Source organism: Pantherophis guttatus, chromosome 3 (assembly GCF_059756535.1).
Source record: "Pantherophis guttatus breed Tessera chromosome 3, ASM5975653v1, whole genome shotgun sequence".
Taxonomy (NCBI): Eukaryota; Metazoa; Chordata; class Lepidosauria; order Squamata; family Colubridae; genus Pantherophis; species Pantherophis guttatus.
In genome coordinates this window covers 129,280,052-129,301,879 of record NC_142065.1, presented here as the reverse complement: position 1 = coordinate 129,301,879, position 21,828 = coordinate 129,280,052, and the positions used below count along the sequence as shown (strand labels likewise).

The 21,828-nt window shown below is 36.0% G+C and overlaps 1 protein-coding gene across 21 annotated transcripts in view; it reads left to right on the top strand.

Moving 5' to 3' along the window:
• CTNND2 (catenin delta 2) overlaps positions 1-21,828 on the top strand; it is a 479,927-nt gene that overhangs the window by 228,726 nt on the left and 229,373 nt on the right. For all 21 annotated transcript variants that reach the window (XR_015733589.1, XR_015733588.1, XR_015733587.1 and 18 more), the window contains 2 exons: positions 6,490-6,662; positions 20,783-21,371. Coding sequence is in view for 17 of the 21 variants with exons in the window: in XM_034411885.3 (XP_034267776.1) it covers positions 6,490-6,662; positions 20,783-21,371 (762 nt within the window). In the remaining 4 variants the exon portion in view is untranslated. The remainder of the gene's footprint in view (positions 1-6,489; positions 6,663-20,782; positions 21,372-21,828) is intronic.

Genomic DNA, 21,828 nt, shown 5'->3' with positions numbered 1-21,828 from the left:
AGAAAATTTCAGTAATTCTGATGGTTGGCTATATAAATTAGTAGGCTGGCTATTAATTTGCTTATATTAGAAGTATACAGCGGGTGAGATGACATTTGTACAATATGGACTTTTATTATTTCCCCATTTGCACTTGCTATCCAATGTTGGTTAACATGGTGCTACAGAGGTACATACAGTTTAAAAATATTGTTTCAGGGAAGCTTGGAATCAACTTCCCAGTGGAGGTAGTGGGTCAATCATCAGTAACTGACTTTAAACATGTTTGGGATAAGCATGTTTTTCAACTAACAAAATAATAAAACAAAATGAAATAAATAAAATAAAATAGTAACCAAATGACAGGAGTATGGTTTGTTGTTCAGAATAGCTTCATATCTAATTTGACTATATCTAGCTTAGATACATTCATTTTTAATGATGGTTGGTATTTCATTTTTGAAAGTTGATATATTCATGATGAATAAGGCTATAAATGGTTATTAGTTATGATGACTTTGCATCAGCAGTATTGGAACCAGTGTGTCTCCTAATTTCAGTTGAGGAGGACATACTATTAAAATATGTAATCTAACAGAGTCAATTTTCATGTGTTTTGTGTGTGTACATATAATGTACTATATGTGTGTATGATTGCATTTACTTAAGTAATTTATTGAAACTGAGAAAACCTATAGATAAATACAGCTTTATGTGACAACTGCATAAATATGGAGAACTGTTCCATTAAATTGTAGGAAACAAGAAACAATTTCTGCCTCTTTCAAACTGTGACTTTAAAATAAATACTGGAGATATGCATTTCTCTGCAGTTATAGTTATAAACATCAAATATGCCAGGTGTTTATAATATGAGAATCTCCATTTATGCAGCATGAAAGATCATTAAACTATTTTCACTTTGTTAACAGTCTGCTTTCTGTAATTCCCCAATGAAAAATAACACCTTTTTTGTAGAATCAGCAACATAAGTAGGCATTTGCTTACGAAAATATTTGGTTCTTGATTTTTCAGATGTTTCTTCTATCTGTCACTTCCTCTTAAAGCATGATTAAAGGTACATGACAAAGGACTTAAAGTTACTTTATTAGGTGCATAAAAACCAATTCAATCAAAATCTCCATTTTTAAAAATATCTACCTATCAGATGGTTGAACAAGTAAAATAAGAATAAATCTGGCATCCTAAACTGGCAGTTTGTTAATCAATGAGAGTTAGTTTCTTATAATCTAGCAAGATAACCTTATTCTGCTGATTTTGACAGCATCTTGAAACCAAGTGAGGAATATTTTAATCCCACTGAAAATAATCTGTCTGATTTCAAGAAAAGGAACCCTGAAGGTTGATTGGATAGAAATATAAAAAGAAATTAATTAGAAGGTTTAAAAATAGGTTACAATATGTTAAACCTGGTGTATTACAAGTGTTAATTGTAATACAATTAACAATGTTAATGCTACTATCTTAATATTGACATTTATTTGTCAGATACTATGTTTGTATTTTATATTTACCATTTTGCCTTAAGAAAAATTAAAATGCTCATGAAAAACAACACAAGAAAGATAACAATAGCCATATAATAATTAAATTATTTTATTTCTGGATTGATTGCATTAATACGAAAGCATTGATTAAAATGTCATTTTGATTGAAATTTCCGGTGATCTACTTCTGATTTTCCCTGTAAGATTTTCCCCAAGAGAATTTGAAAATAGTTTTTCAATTCCACATGTTGACCCCTGGACCTCTACAGTGTGGGGTGCTTCAGCATTGCACTTCTTCAAATTCTAACTGACATCATTAAGGGAGGTCATCCAGTGACACATTTTCAGGTGCAGTCAGAGATGTAATGCCATCACAATATTGGACTAGTATCTGAAGGCTGTAAAGGTTAGATGGGACTGAATCCTAGCAAGGAGTGACTCTGAGTTTTTGGTCTTCACAGATCTGATAAGGTGTCCTTTCTGACTCTTGCTGGGATAGCCCTCCCCTGGACAGAGCTGGTATGCAGTTGGGGGAGTCACCTTCACACAGATTCATCTTATACACCAATTCCACCTACTTTGGGGTGGGTAAGACTTGCTCAGTCACTTACATTCTAGTTATCTTCCACATGGTGTCGGACCTGGTTATTTGGACACTCTGTACATGGCACTACCCTTGAAGACCTTCCATACAAAAATCTCTTGGAGAGCTGTGCAAGTTTACCATATATTCCTGCCTAGTTCAGCATGTGGCAGCCCAGATTAATTATAAGGATATACTACAGTATATTCCTACTACACCACTACTACAACAGCTGCATTGACCATCATTTAGGTTTTTGTTTTTCAACTTTAAAGTGTATGTTTCATGGCCTGGATATCTCCAATCCAGGATCGAATATGGCTGCCTGATATGATCAGGAGAGAGTGCTTGCAAAAAAAGGATGCCTTTGCAGGTTATTTACAGCAAGCCCACTATCAAGGCTTAGGTGATGACCCCTTCCCATGGAACAACTTCTGAAACATAGTAAAAACATAGTTCTTAGAGGGTTTGTGGACAATTGGAAATTGTTCAGCTTCTGAAAGTTGGGACATTGGATAGGGGACTAATGGATATATTGTTTTGTTAGGGTTTAATCTTATATTGGTTGCATAGGCTGCTCAGGACCTATGAGAATTGAAAGGCGTAGAAATGAAATCACCATTATTGTCATCTATATAGCACTTCAGTATATCCAAATCTTTAGGATACTTTCAGAAATAACTCTGTTCAAAGACAGATTTATGAACCGTGCTTACTTATGTGTCTATTTCATCTGTTTCCATTTTTCCTGTTCCATCCCATCCCTTTGCCATTTTTTACCATTTATGAGAATCTATAGAAAAAAAACTATAAAGAGAAGCATATGCAACATGTAAAGAGAGAGAAACTATAAAGAGGTATCATGTAACAGTCAAGTAAATAACATAGAGTGCTCAGATATATACAAGCATTAGCAAAGTATTGTGTAATTATGCTTACTAGATCTAAAATAATTACTGCATGAGAGACAGTGCAATTTAGGGAACTGAATTAATCATGTATTTATCTGGTAATTATATAGTATCTTGTAAATAACCTGACATTACATTATAATTACCATCTGAAAAAAGCTAACTTAAAAGAAAGGAAGAAAAAAGGATAAATTTGTTAGCTCAAGGAAGAGAGAATATGTATTTATTTCTTTGAAATCTGTACATTCCCTTCAAAGCACATTTTTTCCAGTCAACCTTTTGGAAGGGTACAAAAATCAAAGGCAATCTGAACCAAAGAAACACAAAATGTAACTTCTTGGCAAGCTTGCCCAGCAAATGACCTTTTCTAGTGATCATGATGGTACTGAGCTTAATGAACTATATGATGAATACTTAGTCTAATGACGTATATACAGTCCATCTGAACACACAGGTGCATGGAAATACACCAGCATACTACAGTGGATTAAAGCAATGATATGCCAAAGACCAGAAGATCATCAAAGTATTACAAATGAATAAAAACATCAAGATTCAGGACACTGAAATTCCATAACCAAGAACTGTCCAATTTTTGACCCCTCTCAATTTTTTTCTAAAATTGTAACAATATTACATGACAACATTGATGAGAACCAACTGATCAGAATCAACATTTCAGGATTATAAAATAGAAGATGAAGAGGAGCATTGGCCCCGTGCGTGTCAGTTAATTGAAGTGTATGAATGTGAAAAATGTAAGAGTTTCTCATTCTATAGCTTGCCATTTTGTTTGCTGCTTTTTATCTGCTATTTCTCCCATTACCATTTCTATATTTGCTTAAGAAATATATAATTGAGAAATGCATTCAAAGGAAAATTATATTCAAGCTGTGATTCAATAAATCTGTACATTCGTTATAGTTTAGTAAACATGATCTTATACAGTACCTAAAATATGATTAATAATTGTAATAACGTTTTGAAACAAAATAACAAGAGGAAGTTAATAAAATAATAATAATATAGGTTAGCATTTATGTAAATTAACCATATTTTTATTTCTATATACAGTAAGAGATAAAATAGTTGCTTCTGACAAACATATGGAAGAGACTCTAAGTTCTTAAAATATCATAAATAAAAATAATGTATATTTTCCTAAGAGTATTGCACTATTTTGTACCCCTAACAGAATGTGTAATGTGTTTTGGACTCATTATATCTTTATTATTTATTGATTGCTAACTGTATATTCTACCTTCCCTTCAGGTGCTCAAGACAGCTTCATTTTATTCTTATAACAGCAGTTCTATGAAGTAGATTGAGGAGAGGGAGGAAGGAAGAAAGGGAGAGGGAGGAAGAGGGAGGGGGGAGAGACAGAGAGGAAGAGAGTAGGGAGACGGGGGAGGGAGGGAGGGAGAGAGACCCAAATTCATCCAGTGTCTTTAAAGGTGGCCTGGAACCTTGATTTTCCCAGTCATAATCCAACATTTTGACAACTAGACTACACTAGTTGCTGCTGCTTTATTTCTGGCCCAATTTAAATGACTGATGTCTTTCAAACTTTTGAACCAAAACAGATTGTCTTATAAAGCAGCACTCTCCAAATTGTAACCATCTACATCTATAGATATTCTTAGAGGTCTTTCTCCATCAAATTGGATGGATGTTTGTTAGAGAGAGAATCTTTTGGATTATGGCCCTTGGTTGGGCAACAAACTTTCCAAAGAGGCTTATCAGGTTTTGGGATTTGGGGCATAATAGTAATAATATAACTACGTTTCAATTTGAAAATCCCATTGGTAAAATATTTTGAATGGTTAGGGCAGAAATCTACATCAGAGAGCTCTAGGTCATTATTGGGGTTATTACATCCAGTATTCTCTCTTCAAAATTTCCATCATTATCACACTTACAGGGTTATTTCTACAATGGTTTAACATTGATTTCATCTTTGAAAAAACTTGAAAGCAAAAGCCGTGCATTTAATTAAAAATAACATGAAATTGCCATATATGTAATTGGAGGAAGGAGAAGGTCCAAAAGGACCTCAATCTGGCATGATCCTAATGCTGCTGTTAACCTATTATCCTGTTTGATTAATATATAAACATTCAAATTGGCTAAAAGATGCACCTGTTAATTGGGCAGAACATGTTAATCGAATTTGATTTTAGTATAAAAAATGAGATCTCTCATTAGAAAAGAGCTCCTAAGGCATGCTATTATGGCACAAATATATATAAATGTTTTTATCAATAATATTTTTATTCAGCTATAGATTTAATAAAAACGCCTCAGGTAGAGCATGGCTCCAGCTGACTATAAAAATTAGAAGTCTATGTAATTACAAGTCTTGATCAATGGTATATTTATGGTTTGCCATTGGTATCTTCTGAGGTGTTTGTTTTTGTTTGTTTTAATTTTCTAATCTAGTTTTACTGCTATAGGATTTCCTGGAGGATCTCCCATTCCACTGTTAATAAGGTCCAAAAGTTCACAGCTTTTTATGAGATTAAACCAAGATTACTAGGTATTTCCACTTGCTATAGTAAATTTAATTAATTGCAATTAAAAAAATGACAGTATGGCCCCATGCATGTAGCTGCATGTGTTTTTCTACTTATCTATAACATTTTCTCAGATTTCCCCTTCTGACACGTACTCATTTCTATAAACAAAATAATAAATTACAAGCTTATCAGATATTTACCCAAATCAAACTAAAGCTGAATGTGATACTAAAGTTTTAAATTCTGAATTTTCCCTCTCCATATTTGTTAGCTGTTCAAGATAGTCCAGATAAGAAACACAACCAGGAATATTAGTACTGTCTTTTATTGTAAGGTTGCCCGAAATAGAATGCAAACCCCATCCTCTTTTTTTGGAGTTTCTGGAAGACTAGGGAGGGTCCCTTTGCAAGCTTTTTCTTTGCCTACAGACTGAGTTGCCTCTTATCAAAATGCTGCTTAGGTCAGTGGCCCCCAATCTTTTGGTCACCAGAGACTGGTTTCATGGAGAGTGTTTTTTCTGTGGACTAGAGGTTTCATGTGCTGCCTGCATCCCACAGATGGAGTTTCACCACAAAACAATAATATTTGTGTGGGATCAGATTGGTATTCTAGTATGACAGAAAGTAGGATTTAACATTTCTTCCTCCAAAACTTACTTTCCTTGGAAATAGAGGTGGAAGGAGTAATTCAACACTATTTTAATATATTTCTTTTCCTATTTGATTTTGCCCTACAACTATTTCATTTCCCCACTGGTCATTTATTTTTGCCAATTAGACTTAATAGAACAACATTTTTAAACACCCACGTATTCTCTTATCTTTTGGAAAATAATAAAATGAAAACGTTTAAATTAAACATGCTGTAGTATAATGTTATTTCTGACATTATATGATACAGAAATCAGAAAAAAGGTAATTGATCATTCCAATTATTTTTGTGAAAATACTTGCTTTTCCTTTCACTGATACTTGAAATTATTTTCAATACAGGGCCCAGCCTTCTATCCCAGAGTGCACTTCAGCTCAATTCCAAATCGGAAGGATCTTTCCAATATCCATCAAGCTATCATAGCAACCAGACCCTAGCCCTTGGAGAAGGAACAGCATCCCAGCTCCCAGCCCGCAGCAGTCAAGCTAGAGCTTCTCTACAGAACTATGGTCAGGTATGTTTGGAGAAAAAAATCAAACTCATTTATATTAATTAATGTTAAGATTATTGAACATTATTTTGACTGAAAATATTTTACATGCATAAACAAAGTTCACCAGTGTGCTTCTAATTTAGCACAGCATAATTAATAAAATCAAGCTAACAAATAAACAAACAATTTGCTGAGGTGCAGGGGCTCTGGAGAAGGTGGAGGCTTTCTCTGAAGTAGCCTCTACTTTATGGAAATCTCTCCTTCCAGAAGTACCCTTTTCCCTCCCAAAGTAAGACATCCTCTGATAATAAGTCCAATCGGGCGCATGGCAATAAGGCCAAGCTTATTTCAGGGTTCAAAAAAATATAAGACAGGGTCTTATTTTCGGGGAAACATAGTAAATGTAACTCACACCCTTCTGGCCTTTCAAAAGTGCACCTTTATTTCATTGTGCTTTTGGACAAATGCTGAATGATGCTTTTTCAATATAAATATTATTATATTGTTCATTTGTTTGTTTGTTTAATTGGATTGATGTTTTTTTATTGGTCACAACCTTGGGTCCATTGGAAGTGAGGTAGCAAAGAGAGGTCCTAAAATAAACAAACATTTGTTTAGAAACTTGCGATTCTATAATTTACCTTTTAAATGTATATAACTCTGAAATTCTGTGGCATTTTTAAAATCTAGTTATACAAAATTCTGAAAATTAGAGCTGTATAAAAGTTGTTTCATTTTTATGATTGGTTTGCACATTGACATGTGAGATTTACATCATCCCAACATCCAGAAGTGCCCAATACACGAATTTCAGAATGAAAACTATTGGGTTCATATTTGCTGTGCCATATCATGTTCCCCACTAAAGCATTAAAGAAGTATATTGTAAGTCTGAATTATTATTCTACATATTTAGTTGTTTTAACTGTGGATTAATTATGCAACCATCAAGCTGTTATTACATCAGGATCCTTTTTTTTTTCTTGTCCTCTTTTATCCATTTTAGAACAGCATTTTCAAACCCATTCTTAGGGACACTAATATGGAACAGCAAAACTGTAGCACATTTTTATAGTCATATTTTATTTGTCTGCTTATTTGAAAAACAATGTTGCCTTCTAAGATTATATAGAAAGCTTGAGAATATTTTGGCAAAATAAAGATCCCCATTTGAAAAATATGTAGAACATGGCCCAAGCATTTCCTAACGATTCTGGACATAGTGGCACATTCTGCATTTTGAGAAACAGCTATGGACATTATCATAAAACCACTGCAACAAAAAACATGCCAATTCACAGAATGGCTGTGTTTTAATGTGATAGCCAATCACAATATACATATACATTTCACAGAAAACAAAGTAATAATGATACGAGAGGAATAACTTGGTCAAGAACCTAATTACAAAGCAGTAGGGTCTGAATCACCAAAATATACATTTGTTGTTTAGGATAGTTATTTCACAGAAGGAAAATTTGATTTCTCTGAAAGAACATGGGACACCCCAAAGTCAGATTATATTCATTTGTGTTCTATAGATAAGCAAAGTTATTTTCAAATTTCAAATGAAGATCTTACCTGGCAGTTCTTTAATTTTATTGTCCCATCTGATTCAGGTTTTTTTTTTTACCTTTGCTATTGATTGTCAATGTATATTGTTTTTATATAAACCACATCTTTTGTAAGCCACTTTGAACAATGATTTTTGCTGGAAGATAAACATGGAAATTGTGTTTCTTAAAATACATAGATATAGTAAATACACCTACTCCTATCTTTATTATTAGCCTTGGTGGCGCAGTGGTTAAGAGTGTAGTACTGCAGGCCACTTCTGCTGACTAATGACTGCCTGCAATTTGGCAGTTCAAATCCCACCAGGCTCAAGGTTGGCTCGGCCTTCCATCCTTCTGAGGTGGGTAAAATAAGGACCCAGATTGTTGGGGGCAATATGCTGACTCTGTAAAACCGCTTAGAGAGGGCTGTAAAGCACTATAAAGCAGTATATAAATTTAAGTGCTATTGCTATTGCTAAATTGTGGTGATATCTTTTATGCTTTTAATATTGCTAACTTATTTGCTTCGTAAATAAGTATCTTCATTAAGTTGATGAAGTTCTTAATTAATTTACCTATATGCATTGCAGTTATAACAGGCCACATAGATATATTGCAAAAGCTTTTATCATTTCATGTCAAATGATCGCTGGAAATACACACATCCTGTAATATTTTTAAAAAATTGTTCCTGATAGTTTTACTGCAGTCTCCAAGGTGGAATTCAAAGTACTTCATATTTCTTATTTTGCAAAAATGCTGATGTGAGGAAGGATCTAATACCTGATCACCTCAGCTAGCTGATTTGGTATGCAGTGAAAGGGAACAAAAGTCTTAGTCAAGTAATTGTATTTTTTACTGTTACAGTGAAATATTTCTAGACTTTTCTAGACATTCTACGAAGTATTAATAACTCTTCTTGGTACTTTGTGGAGTTTGAGCTTGCAGAATTATTTGCTGCCCCAAACCATATAAACAATGTATTATATCTGTATAATAATCAGAATAAATTGTAGTAGATTTTCCCAAGAAGTAAAATGATTGCACAGAGCTCCAGGTCACATTTGACTGTGATCTTTGATTTTTTGTTCTCTTTCTCCACATTCCTATAAGGTATGTCTTTTTTTTTTTTTAAGAAACAATTAAGTTTTTTCCTCCACCAGTATGCTGAACACAAAATGTTAAGTGAAAAAGTGTTAATTCACTAGAGTTCTTAACATAACTTTTTTTCACTTACTTAAGTAACAATCCTTCAGATATGATGTGTATATTTATGGATTCAGACAAAAATGTTAGGGTTTCTGGCAGCTAATTACATATCTAATTAAGAAAGCTGATTTCAAAGAAAAAATGTTACTGTGGTTCAGCCATACAAATCGGTGTGTGTGTGTGCACGTTAATGTGTGTACACAAAAAGAGAAGGAGGGAGGGAGAAAATTTCCTATTCTTGAGTATGGCTTTGTAAAGACTTGAGCCTTGCTGTCTTAACACTGAAAAAAATCCCACAGTTCACACTAACATACCATAGAAGCACAAAATCTCCTCCAAAAAAGGAAAAGCTCAGAAAGTATTTCACAATTGTAACTTTACCATTCTGAAAATAACACCACTTTTTCAAACCCTAATTATATACAAATTTATTGTGGCATGAGTTTATCATGTACTTTATCAGAAAAAATTATCTGGAATGCTGTCAGTATTTGCATAGAACGTTGTTATTTTTTTATCAATTCTTTTTTGTAAAGTTTATTAAAACATGTTTTAGTTTGTTTCTGATGAAGATACTTTAAAAGATATTTTTAAAATAAAGGCAACTGTTTATATAATGCATAATTAATCTAAATAGGAATATACAGAAATGGATAAAGGAACATGCAACATTTAATTTCTGCATCAGTATAAACAGGATAAAAAGCTTAAACTCCTAAGCAAAACACAAAAATAAAGCACAAAGCATGATATTATATTGTGTGAGGGTTTTCAACCAAACAAATTTAACCATGGCTATATCAATGCTACATTGCTTATGGAACATTTTTAAAAGCAGATATTGTCCCAGGAAAATACTGAAAATGAATCAATGTCTAAAAAGCTGTAACAGCATACAAAAGATCAAGCTCTAGTAGTCAGTCACAGCAGAAGCCTGGCATCCTATTTAATCCCAGATGTCTCCAAGAAGCCTAAAAACAGATCATGAAGGTATGAATGGAGGTGAGCAGCTCTCTCCCTCTGATGGCAGGCCTCTGACACCAAGTAAAGCTATGGGTCTCTGAATGTGCAGGGTAGCAGTCTGGGCTGTTAGGCATCTGTCCAGCCAGTGCGGATTCTCTTCTGCTCATACGGGATATTTTAATGATACTACAATTGGCTTCTGCTTATGCAGAATCTTTCAACATTAAATTTCACTGAATAATTATGCTCCAAGAACATGAATCTCCACATTCTCCTATGGCAAGATAGGTGGCAAACAAATTTAACAAATAATAAATATTATTTAACTTTTTCATAATAGTTATACATTATGTTCACATTTTTATTTATCGTATTATTTTCCTAATTAGGTTATTTACTAATTATATTATTCCTAGTTGGTCAGACATTCTGACCAAGTAAGGATGGACTTAGATCTCTTCTGTTGTTAAACTTAATTTGAAATTTTCTAGAGCTTGGGTTTCAAAGTATTCCATGTAGAGGTTGGCAATGACAGGTGAGAGGGGTGATCCCATGGGTGCTCCTTCTATTTGTTTATATTTCTGTCCATTATAGATGAAGTATGTGTTGGATAGGCAGTGGTTGGTCAGATCTAAGATGTGCTTGGGGGGGGGGTTATATTTGTTTTGGATAACTGTCAAGGCTTCTTTGATTGGTACTTGGGTGAAGAGGGATATGACATCGAAGCTCACAAGTAGGTCACTGGGCTGTAAGTTTTGTTGCTTTATGATGTCTATGAACTGGAATGAGTTTTTTACGTATGAGGTGATGGATTCTGCATAGGGCTGTAGTTGTTTGGCGAGAAATTTGGCTAGGTTTTGTAGAGGTGAGCCTATGGAGCTGACTATGGGTCTAAGTGGGGTTCCTTCTTTGTGTATCTTGGGGAGACCATAAAGCTTAGGGCATCTGGATGATTTCTCTCTGGGAATGATTCTTTGCTGAATCTCTTTGCTGATGGGGGAGGCTTTTATTTTGGATCTGGTGGTTTTTTCCAGGTAGGTGGTGGGGTCTGTGTTTAGGGGTTTGTATATGGAGTCTTGGAGTAGGTTGGTTAATTTGGTTTGGTAGTCAGATGTGTTCATAACCACCGTGGCATTGCCCTTGTCTGCTGGTAGGATTATTATGCTGGTGTCTTCTTTCAGGTTAAATAGTGCTGTCTGTTCCTCTTTGGGTAAGTTACTTTTGGGTGGCTTGCTGGTGCAGCGGATGTTGGTGATTTCGAGTCTGATTCTGTTTGCATCGTCGGGGTTGATTTTGGTCAGGCTGGTTTCAACTCCGCATATAATGTTTTCAGTGGGGATGCTTTTGGGAGCGACTGCAAAGTTGAATCCTTTGGAAAGGACATTGGTTTTGGCTTTGGTGAGGATCCTATCTGAGATGTTATGCACTGTTTGTTTCATGTGTGGCTGTGAGGGTGGAGGGGATTGTTTCTGGCGTTCTTGTAGTCTTCGGAGTTTGTTGGTGTGTGTGTCTGTCTTGAGGGTGATCTGTGTTTCGGCTCTCCAGACGGCAAGTTGTTTGGATTTGTCCCAAAGTGTGGGGTGGATCTTGTTGCTGAGTTTGAGGTGAAGTGTGAGGAGATCCTTGTTGATTCGGTCTAGGAGGAATCTTTTTCTGTGGAGTTCATTTCTGATTAGGGCTAGTTCTGTTCTTTTCAGAATGCGTTTGGTACCTGCAGAGTTGGAGTGGAATTTCAGTTGGAAGCCTGTGGGGATTAAATTTTGATCTTCTTCCCTGGTCCAACACCTTAAAGCCACAGGACATGATATTGACTTTAAAAAGACCAGAACTATCGCCAAAACTGAACACTTTAACAACAGAATAATCAGAAAAGCCATCGAGATAGAAAAACGCCCACACAGCATGAACAAACGAGATGATACCTCCTGCCTACCAGCCATTTGGAAACCCGCCCTTATTGACAAACGAGTCCCTAACACGACGAATGACACCAGACCCACACTCACAAGAGCCACACAGGATGTCACCACCACATATCCACGCAGAAAGCAGACTCAAACCCACACTGATAATGAGCCACGACCAAGGACCAGAAGCCAGACCACAGCTGCATCATTAGCCACTTTAAACCCCTCCAATCCATATATGAAGCAGACTGACACCCACCATGAAGAGCTCGCACGGCCACAAACACAAAGCCAAACAACAACAACACAGCTCACCAGCTCAAATCCCCCTGCAACTCAGACTAAGCTGAGCACAACCAAGCCCCCACCCAAACAGAACACACCCCCATCCAAACAGAGCACAACCAACCCCCCATCCAATCAGAGCACAGCCAAGCCCCTAACCAATCAGAACACACCTCCACCCAATCAGAACACAGCCAAGTTCCCACCCAATCAGCTCACACCCCCACTAGCAGTTAAAAGGAAGAGACAGCTGCGATCTCACATTGCTCCTGGAAGCACGAAGCCGAGAACACCAGCCTGAAGATGACGAATGAGACTTTGTCGAAACATTGCCAAGACACTTCCAATTTTACGTGGGAGAAGACCCGAATAACCAAAGACCTACATACATACATACATACATACATACATACACATACATACACATACATACACACACACACACATATATATACACATACACACACACACACACACACACACACACATATATATATATATATTAAAAAAAAATCTCCACAGGATTAAATGGGTTTTCTATATATTACAGTCCAAAGTCATAACAATTAATGACATTTTGTATTACTTCATAATCTTTTATCTAACTGTGGATAAATGCTAGGGGTGCACCTTCATATGCCCTACAGGGACTGCACCTTTGAATATGAAGGTTGACAAGCAGAGCCCTTATGCCACCAAAATAGGCATATCACCAAAGGCAAATGGCAAACCTTTAGCCTAAAATCCACTTTATTCCCCATATATGTAGTGGTCTCATCTGCTTTTAGGCTGAGAGTCCCTCCTCAGAAAAGGTTTCAATGGTTTTGAATTTGATGGAGGATCCAAATTCAGCCTATTTCTGAAATCCCAGATCAGTTAATCAGTTGAATGGCTTGCCTTTAGAAATTGTGGCTGCTCCATCACTGGAGGTTTTTAATAAGAGATTGGACAATATATATGCATGCAAGCATACAGAAATATCTAGTTTTCCCCAGATGCTTTATTATAATCCACTTTTTTGAATACTCATGATTAGAATGAGTGCCTTTTTATTATTTAATGCAAATCTCAAAATCTCTTATTTTTTACATCTCTAAAAGATATGGGCTTTGTCTGTAAATATTTATCAGTCAAGTTCTCTTCACCTGCAAATGCCTCTTCACCCTAACAATAAGAATTAAACTAATGTAAATAATAGCAATCTTACTGTTTCATGACAAAATCAGCTGATTCTAAATACAGATAGTCCTCTACTTACAACCTATCACTTGATAATTGTTCAAAATTACAATGGGACTAGAATGAGTACTTTACACCCTATAAAGCATGCCCGCCATAATTACACCAGGGTTACATGACCGTCATTCAGGTGCTTTGCCTTTATGACTAGTTTCAACATCCAATAGTCACATGACTGATTTGCAAGTTTTTTGCCAGTTTCTTGCTAGTCATGAATACAGCAAGTTGTATTTTGCAAATTTAGTTTATGGTTTGTATTTCAATCTGAACATTGATCAAGATACAGGGCACAGATTTAATTTTATCAAATGATAGAAGAAATCATTTCTCAACCAGTTAGTGTTACTGTGATTTATCTTCCAATCTCATTTCACATTCTTTCTCAGAAAATATACTTTTAGGGAATAATTTCTCTTTCTTAAAAAATATAAAAGCCCTTGATTCTGTCCTTACTTCATTTGCATTCTATTCTATTCTTTAGGATTGAGGAATGAAAACATTAATTTTCAACATTAGCCTCAGCCAACATATGAACTGTATCATAGGAGTGGGATTTATTTTTTTATCATATTAACTGCCAGTTTCTTCAATCTATAAATTGCTTGCAACCTTGAAAATAATGTGTAGTGATTACAATATCTCTGGGCACAAAACATATCTTCTCATCACCAGTCTGTCCTGTGTCCCAAGGACTATAACAGTTTTTGGAATTCTTTTTCTGTTTGTGATAACAATCATAGGAATTTTAGTTGTTACTTAAAATGCACCTCACATAATATAACTTTTCCATGTGTCTGTATGTAGTTCTTTTTTTATTATCATAAAGCAGTTTTACTGCATAAATGACTTGAAAAAATACAAAAGGTATGTACAACTTACATAAATAAACTATTAGCTTATCTGTTCAACACTATTCAGATACTGTTCAGCACCATATTAATTCACAAAGTATAATGCAGTTGACTGTAGAAAGACTAACAACAGGAGTAGTAAATCTCCAGAATGATATCTGAAATCATATATGACTGAGAAGAATTAAATGACTGAGACACATTTTATCACTGATAAACTGATCCAGCTATCTACTCTAAGGCTCACATTGTATTGCCTGGAAATTTTATTACATTCTTGTAGAATAGAATCTCCAGTTTAGATTTCTGATTACTTTCCATTATAGCAGGCAAAATTTTAGTTGTTAAGCATGAACATAAAAATGTAATCTATGGATAAATACCTTTCTTTTAAAGGTATTTATTCCTACAATTTTAAAAAGATCAAAATTCATCAAAATTAATATACAATAAGAAAAAAAACAATGAGAAACCTAAAAGTACAAAAAAAGTAAAGAAAAAATAGAAAAGTAAGAATAAAGATACTTCCAATCTTTTTTACAGCAGTGGCAGTACAATTATAAACTTACCTTTTACTCTACCGTTATAACTCTCTTCTTTCTGTAATCTGTCTATCTAATCAAAAACTAGAGATCATAAATTCAATTTTTTCTATTAATGCAAAAGTTTCCAATCAGCAGTAAACATAGATACTGTTTTTTCTCTGATTAAAGAGAATTACAGGATTTTAAAGATTAATTACAACTGAGACTAAAGGTATTTTGGGGGGAAGGGGTGATTGATGGAGTTGAAAAATGTCATGCCTTTTAGCAGCAAGATTATTATATACACAAAGATAGAAAGATTCAGTACTATCTCAATGGAGGAATGGTTGGTGAAGATGATGGAACTTGCTCAGATGGCTAAATTGACCCTTTTTCTCAATTTCACTTGAAATTGTTTCTTCTGTACGTTTTGTTGAGAATTCATGCTGTTCTGGATTGCCAGGACATTTATTCTGGTTCTAACAGATTTAGGAAAGAAATCAGTAAATAATCCCACTTGTTTTAAAGGTGGAATTAAAACCTGCTGTGAGCCACACAGAGTGAATTAAAACCCCTTCACTATACCTCTGAAATCAGGACAAAAGCTGTCTTCAGGTATTTTGCTAAGTTCATCTTTAAAGTGGGTAGAGAACAGGTTGAACACTTGGCACTTCCTCTTTACTTTCATTGAATTCCACTCTTTAGTCTGAAGAACAATTGACCTAGCATTTGCCTGATTCAGGAAAACATTCCACCCCCAAAATACATTCATATAAATATTACTATTTAACTATATATATATACCCCACACTTTTCTTTATAGAAGCAGTCAAGGAAGATTACAACCATCAAGTTAAAAATGCAAAATTCAACAATAAAATCAATATAATTAAAATTAAAATCAAATACTCCCAATTATAATCAGTTTAAAGCTTTAAAAAAATTGGCAAAGGAGATGCATCATTGCCATTTTTCTAATAGGAGAGTAGTGCATCCCTGGAGAAAGCATTCTGAGAGTCATATAGGGAAGACCTGTTCCCATCTTCCAAATGGCTGAACATATGGTATCAATGGCATCTTCAAAGGGGTCTCTCCTGCTGATCTAAGTGGTTATGCAGGTTCACAGTGGGAGAGATGTCCCTCAGATACTAAAGCTCTTCATATCTTCAGTTGTGGAAGAACTGAATGGAGTCAACATGTACTCCCTATTGTATGTATACCAGTTTGAACTTCTCCATATATTCAGATGAGCAGTAGAAAAGGTCAGATTAAAAACAACTTCAGCATGTTCTATGATCTCCCCAGTATCTGTGATATCTCTATGAATATATTGTTCCAAACAGTGCAAAAGGCCATGAAATGCAGAGTCGCAGTTCCCTTAATTTCTAGATTTCAGCTGTTATTCACTGGTAAGGAACTATTGCAACTAAAAGCCTATCAGCTTTCCCCAGAGCCCAAGAGAGGGGAACCAGTGCAAAATTCAGAAAGCTTCCTACTGAATATTTCAGGAGGTTTATCCTGAAATGAAATAAAGCAATCATTCATATCAAAATAAAATAACCAGAAATACATGCCTAACATACTGTATTTGAAATACCTGAATAGATATACTAAATCCTTAGTTAGAACAATCTTAATTGTTATTTTAATATAAAATAAATCCACCTTTAAAAAAAAACCATTATTTTGAAATATTTGCAGGCTCATTTAATAAAAAACATTTAAGAAGAACAGACATAATAACTTATTTATAATTTACTTCCAAATACACATCCTTAAGATTGCTGAATCTTTTGCAGGATCATATATGCTGAGCCACAATCTGATCTGACTGATTCACAAATAGCTTTGCATATTGTACAAAGCTAAAAGCAATTGCAAACTTACCATTATAATGGTTATGTTTTGAACAAAATAAAGCAAAATTTATCTGGGATGAAAAGATATAATAAATATATTTTAGAATTTATTAATTTTCACTAAAAAAAAAACCCTAATTTTTGCAAGCATGTAGCTGTTCTCTTTTATCATACTTCTTGAACAGAAAAAATGAAAATGAAGGAAAAGTCATGTCAATTTCCAATATCTGGAGGCATTCTTCATTGTTTCAAATAAAATGTCTGTATGTTGAAGAAAAACAAACAGAAAGGGTATTGCCACAAAAATTATTTTTAAAAACAGTGTGTGCTTTTTAATGGAGTGTTCAGCTATTTCTCAGTCCAATTGCAGTTAATAGAGGATTTTAATGTTACAAGATTAACAGCTCTGGTTGATCTATTCATCCTAAGATGTCTGATAGAAACTAAAATGCCGTCTACATTGAGAGATGAGATTTTATTCTTTAGTGTTCCAGAATGGGTTTAGGCACATAATTGAAATTTATAACAAGAGGCAACTGCTGAGAACTTTCTTTTCCTCCTCCTCATCTCTTTTACAAGATTTAAGGCAAATTCCATATATAACGGGCAAGATCCCATAGCCTTGTGCAGATATGTCCCACAAAGTATGGTTTTTATTCAAGATGAAATTTCTATTTGAATTGGATCCAATATTGATTTCACAATTTTCCACAGCTCCATCTCAACCCTCACTTTCTTATACTCCTGGTAAATAAATAATAACTGTTTTTCAGTTTGGAAGGAATAGTTGCATAGGATTCTTGTACACAAGAATCACACAAACACATAACTATATTGGTATACGTTGAAACAGAATACAAGAGATGAAGAATTAGATGGTTGTATGCAAAGCCAGTGTTTTGGGTTTTCTTTTTTTTTTTCTTTTTTTTACATTTTCTTCATTCACTTCAGTTTTCACTGTAACATTTATTTCAAGTTGAAACAAAATCCCTCTACATTTTCAGGAACTGGATTTGAACCCAGCTACTGTTTTATAAAAAATAATTAGGTCCTTTCCAAATGGCAAAGAGGATGCCCACACCAGTCCCCGCTGTCTTGTATGTTTAGCTTTCTCAGAGTAGTTTTGTACATTGAAAGTTTCACAGATGCTTTTAAAGTTAATTTTAAAATGTATGCGTTGCAATCTCAGCGATTCTTTTTAATCTCTAGAATCAAACTGAAGTCATATATTTAGATGAAATGAAATGATAAAACTATACCATGAATCAGCCCAAAAAAATGTTTGTACTCTAGCATCCTGTTACTAAGGCCATCCATCCAGATGATGGTAATTTATACGATGCATGTTGCTTGCTCCAACTGGTATGTATTCAAACACGCCCTTTTCTAAACTCAAGGCTGAGCTAACCTTACTACCCTTATCCTACATGAATTTGTTTAATGCGTTTTCTAAATCTGGTGTCTTCCAGTAGTATTATATGATTTTCATTCCCCAAATTTCCAGCCAATAATTATTGGCTGGAAATGGGACTCCCAACACATCTGGGGGACATCAAGTAGAAGACAAATGTTTTAACCTTTGATAACTTTATCAGCTGTAAACAAGAAGTCATCCATATTTACTGTATGATATAAACTGATTGTGCATTAACATTTATTTGGGTATAGCAGTGTACAGTATTTCTATGGATACATATCACAATCCCCACCTTCTTAAAAAGAAAGAAAACAGCCTCCTCCCTTTTGCTTCTTAATATGACTGCATTCAATTTCCCCTTCTATCTATGAACTGATGAAGAACAGACAAATAGATACTCATTTGAAATTCCTCAGTTTTCTTCCCAGAAGAGATTTATCTATCTATTGATTTCTAAGGCTGTCCACTTGATATACAATTCAATAGTGAACAGCAATTTAAAATTAGCAATGACAACAAACAAAACAAAAATGTATTCTTGGGATTCATAAGAGCTTTTAAAAAAATTCTTCTGGTAAAGTTTTTGAATTACCTTATTGAAGTGGTAAGAAAGTGCCACCACAGCAAGTTTTGTTCTTTCACTCACTTGTAAGCCTCTCTCGTTACAATCATTTTCTATCTGAAATAGCCTTTTGGGATTTGGAGCATGGAGAGAAAGGGAAGATAAAAGATTTTACCTAGAAAAAGATGACATTCACATACACCTCTCAACTGTGCAAAGTCACCATACTCCATAAGATTTTCACAGAAATCTGTTTCACAGTTTCCCCAAAAAATTTAAAAAGCATATTTATCAAATTGAAAACCAGTAGAGAAAATCTTGGGTGATTTTTTTCTAATCGCATTTAAGCAATTAGATAAAATAAGTTTTGACCCATGAGCTAGCCAGCTCTTTCAAGGGAGAAGTTCCTAAGAGGTCAGAAAACAGATTCTCCAACTTGTTTCTGCTATGCAAGAGGATTTGTGCTTCAGCAACTGTTTCCACCAACTAGAATGTAGGGAATAGTATTCAAGGTGAGGTTCTACCTAGGTGTATCACAATTGAGGTCAATTGATGATGCACTGATTAATACTCTAGAACCAGAATCCTATCCAAGAATTCTAGGTAGAAGAAGGTGCCACACATCATATTGCTTGTCTTTCATATTGGAGAACATGCTATTAAAGAAATAATTATTGACTGCTTTCAAAAGGGACATTTAAATCAGTATTTGCTTTGCTTTTTTTAAATTGGTAAGTCAAAGAAGAAAGCTTCAGTTGTTTGAGAGTAAAAATAAATGTATTTCTTCTACTGCTTTATGTTATCATTTTAAAAAACTGAGTTTATTATAATCCTATAATGAGGATAATAAATATTTCTATTGCAGTTAGTGACAAACCCCAGGCTAGATCATTTCAGACATTCTGTTTCTTAACACATGCATGAAAAACTGTAAATATGACATTATATGCATACAACAGAACTGAAGGATTACTGGTAATTCTTTCTGTAGGCAATATATTTTAAGGTAGCTAATGCACAACATACAGTATCCTTAGAATAACATTTTAATGCTAGTGTATCAGCTAAGGCCCTCCCCAAAATACCCTAAGAAGTGATTTACAATGAGGGCTATTATACTTTGAATATCCCAGTAGACTATTTTCAAGACCCTCTTGAGGGAGGAAACTACTTTAGGTGCACATTACATTTTGTGCCACTTATGTTTTACACAAATATGATTATTATTCAGAGTATAAAACTACGCGGCGAAAGTCGTTTTCTTGCCCATTTCCCCAAGCGTGCTTCGGGGTAGAGGGAAAAAAACCTTGAACGCTGAACCTTTTAAGCGCTAGATGACCTTATTTCGGCTACGGCATGCTAAAGGTGTAACCGTAGTTACCATAAGCGACACATTTGAGTGAATATAAAACAGCCTTCGAGTAAAGAGGACGGAGATGAACTTTATTTAACATCAAACCAGAATATATGCCAGATGCTCGAGACCTGCTTAAGGAGTGAGCAATGAGCGGAGCCTCAACCTACATAACGAGGGCGTTTGCACAGTAATTAAGTGTTTATTTTCAAAGCATGTGGGTCCAACCGCGGTAAAAGATTCAAAAATGTGCCGCGGGGGCGCGTTTAGTTCCTTTCCCGGTTCTCCGGACGGGGTGGGGGCGGGGTGAGGGGTGGGAGTGGGAGTGGGCTGGCTAAAACCGCCTCCTCCGTTGACCGCCTCTCATCTGCCTGTTTACTTACTCGCTCTCCCCGCCCATCCCCCTCCTTCGCAGGGCACCACTGGCCGGACTGCCCACCTCGCCACTTCGGAGCCGCCGCCACTCCCGTCGCAGTCGCTGCCCAGGGAGACCTTCGCGCCCAGCCATGGGAGCGCTTTCCACTTGCCGGACTCCTCCTGCTCCTCCTCCTCGCAGCAGCCACACTCGCCGGCCCTCTACTACTCCAGCTCCACGCTGCCGGCGCAGAGAGTGAGCTCGCCCTTGTCCATGCAGCAGGTGGGCTCGCCTACCAAGCTCCAGCGGGCGGGCTCCGCCTCCGAGAGCGGCGGCGGCTACGGCACCACGCAGCGGGTTTCCTCCCCCAAGCAGTCGCCCAGCCGCCTCGCCAAGTCCTACAGCACCAGCTCGCCCATCAACATCGTCGTCTCCTCGGCGGGGCTCTCGCCTTCCCCGATCCGGGTCACCTCCCCTCCCACCATCCAGTCCAACATCTCCTCTCCCATTCATCAGCTGAGCTCCACCATCGGCACCTACGCGACCCTCTCGCCCACCAAGAGGTTGGTCCACCCTTCCGAGCAGTACAGCAAACATTCCCAGGAACTATATGCCACGGCCACTTTGCAGAGACCCGGAAGCCTAGCAGGTGAGAGAGACTGTGCTCTTTTTCCTTTTTCACTCTCTTGAAGGCGCATCCTCCATGGTCCGTTGAAACAGATCTATAATCCTGAGAAGTGAGAACGTTTGTAATTTTGATCGCTCTGGTTCGGAAAGGAGGGAGGGGCGGAAGGGTGATGCTCACGTTCTCCTTCCTAATCCCAAATCGTGCCTTAAGCGATTCCTGCTTGTAAACTAAACGGTTTCAACCTGCGGTCAAATAAGTGAGGATCCCAACAGAAAATAAGTGCCGAATAACAAATTGTATTCTCCTAGCCCTGTTGAGGTAGAAGTGAGGCACTGCTGATTTCATTGGGATTTGTTATAAAGCAAGAAGTATATTTAGGTTTGAAGTCTTTGCTGTTGACCCTTACCGTTCTTTTCCTTTCCACCATACTCTTCTTGCCAGGTAGAAAAGCCCCATGGAAGAAAGTTTTTCTTTTAAA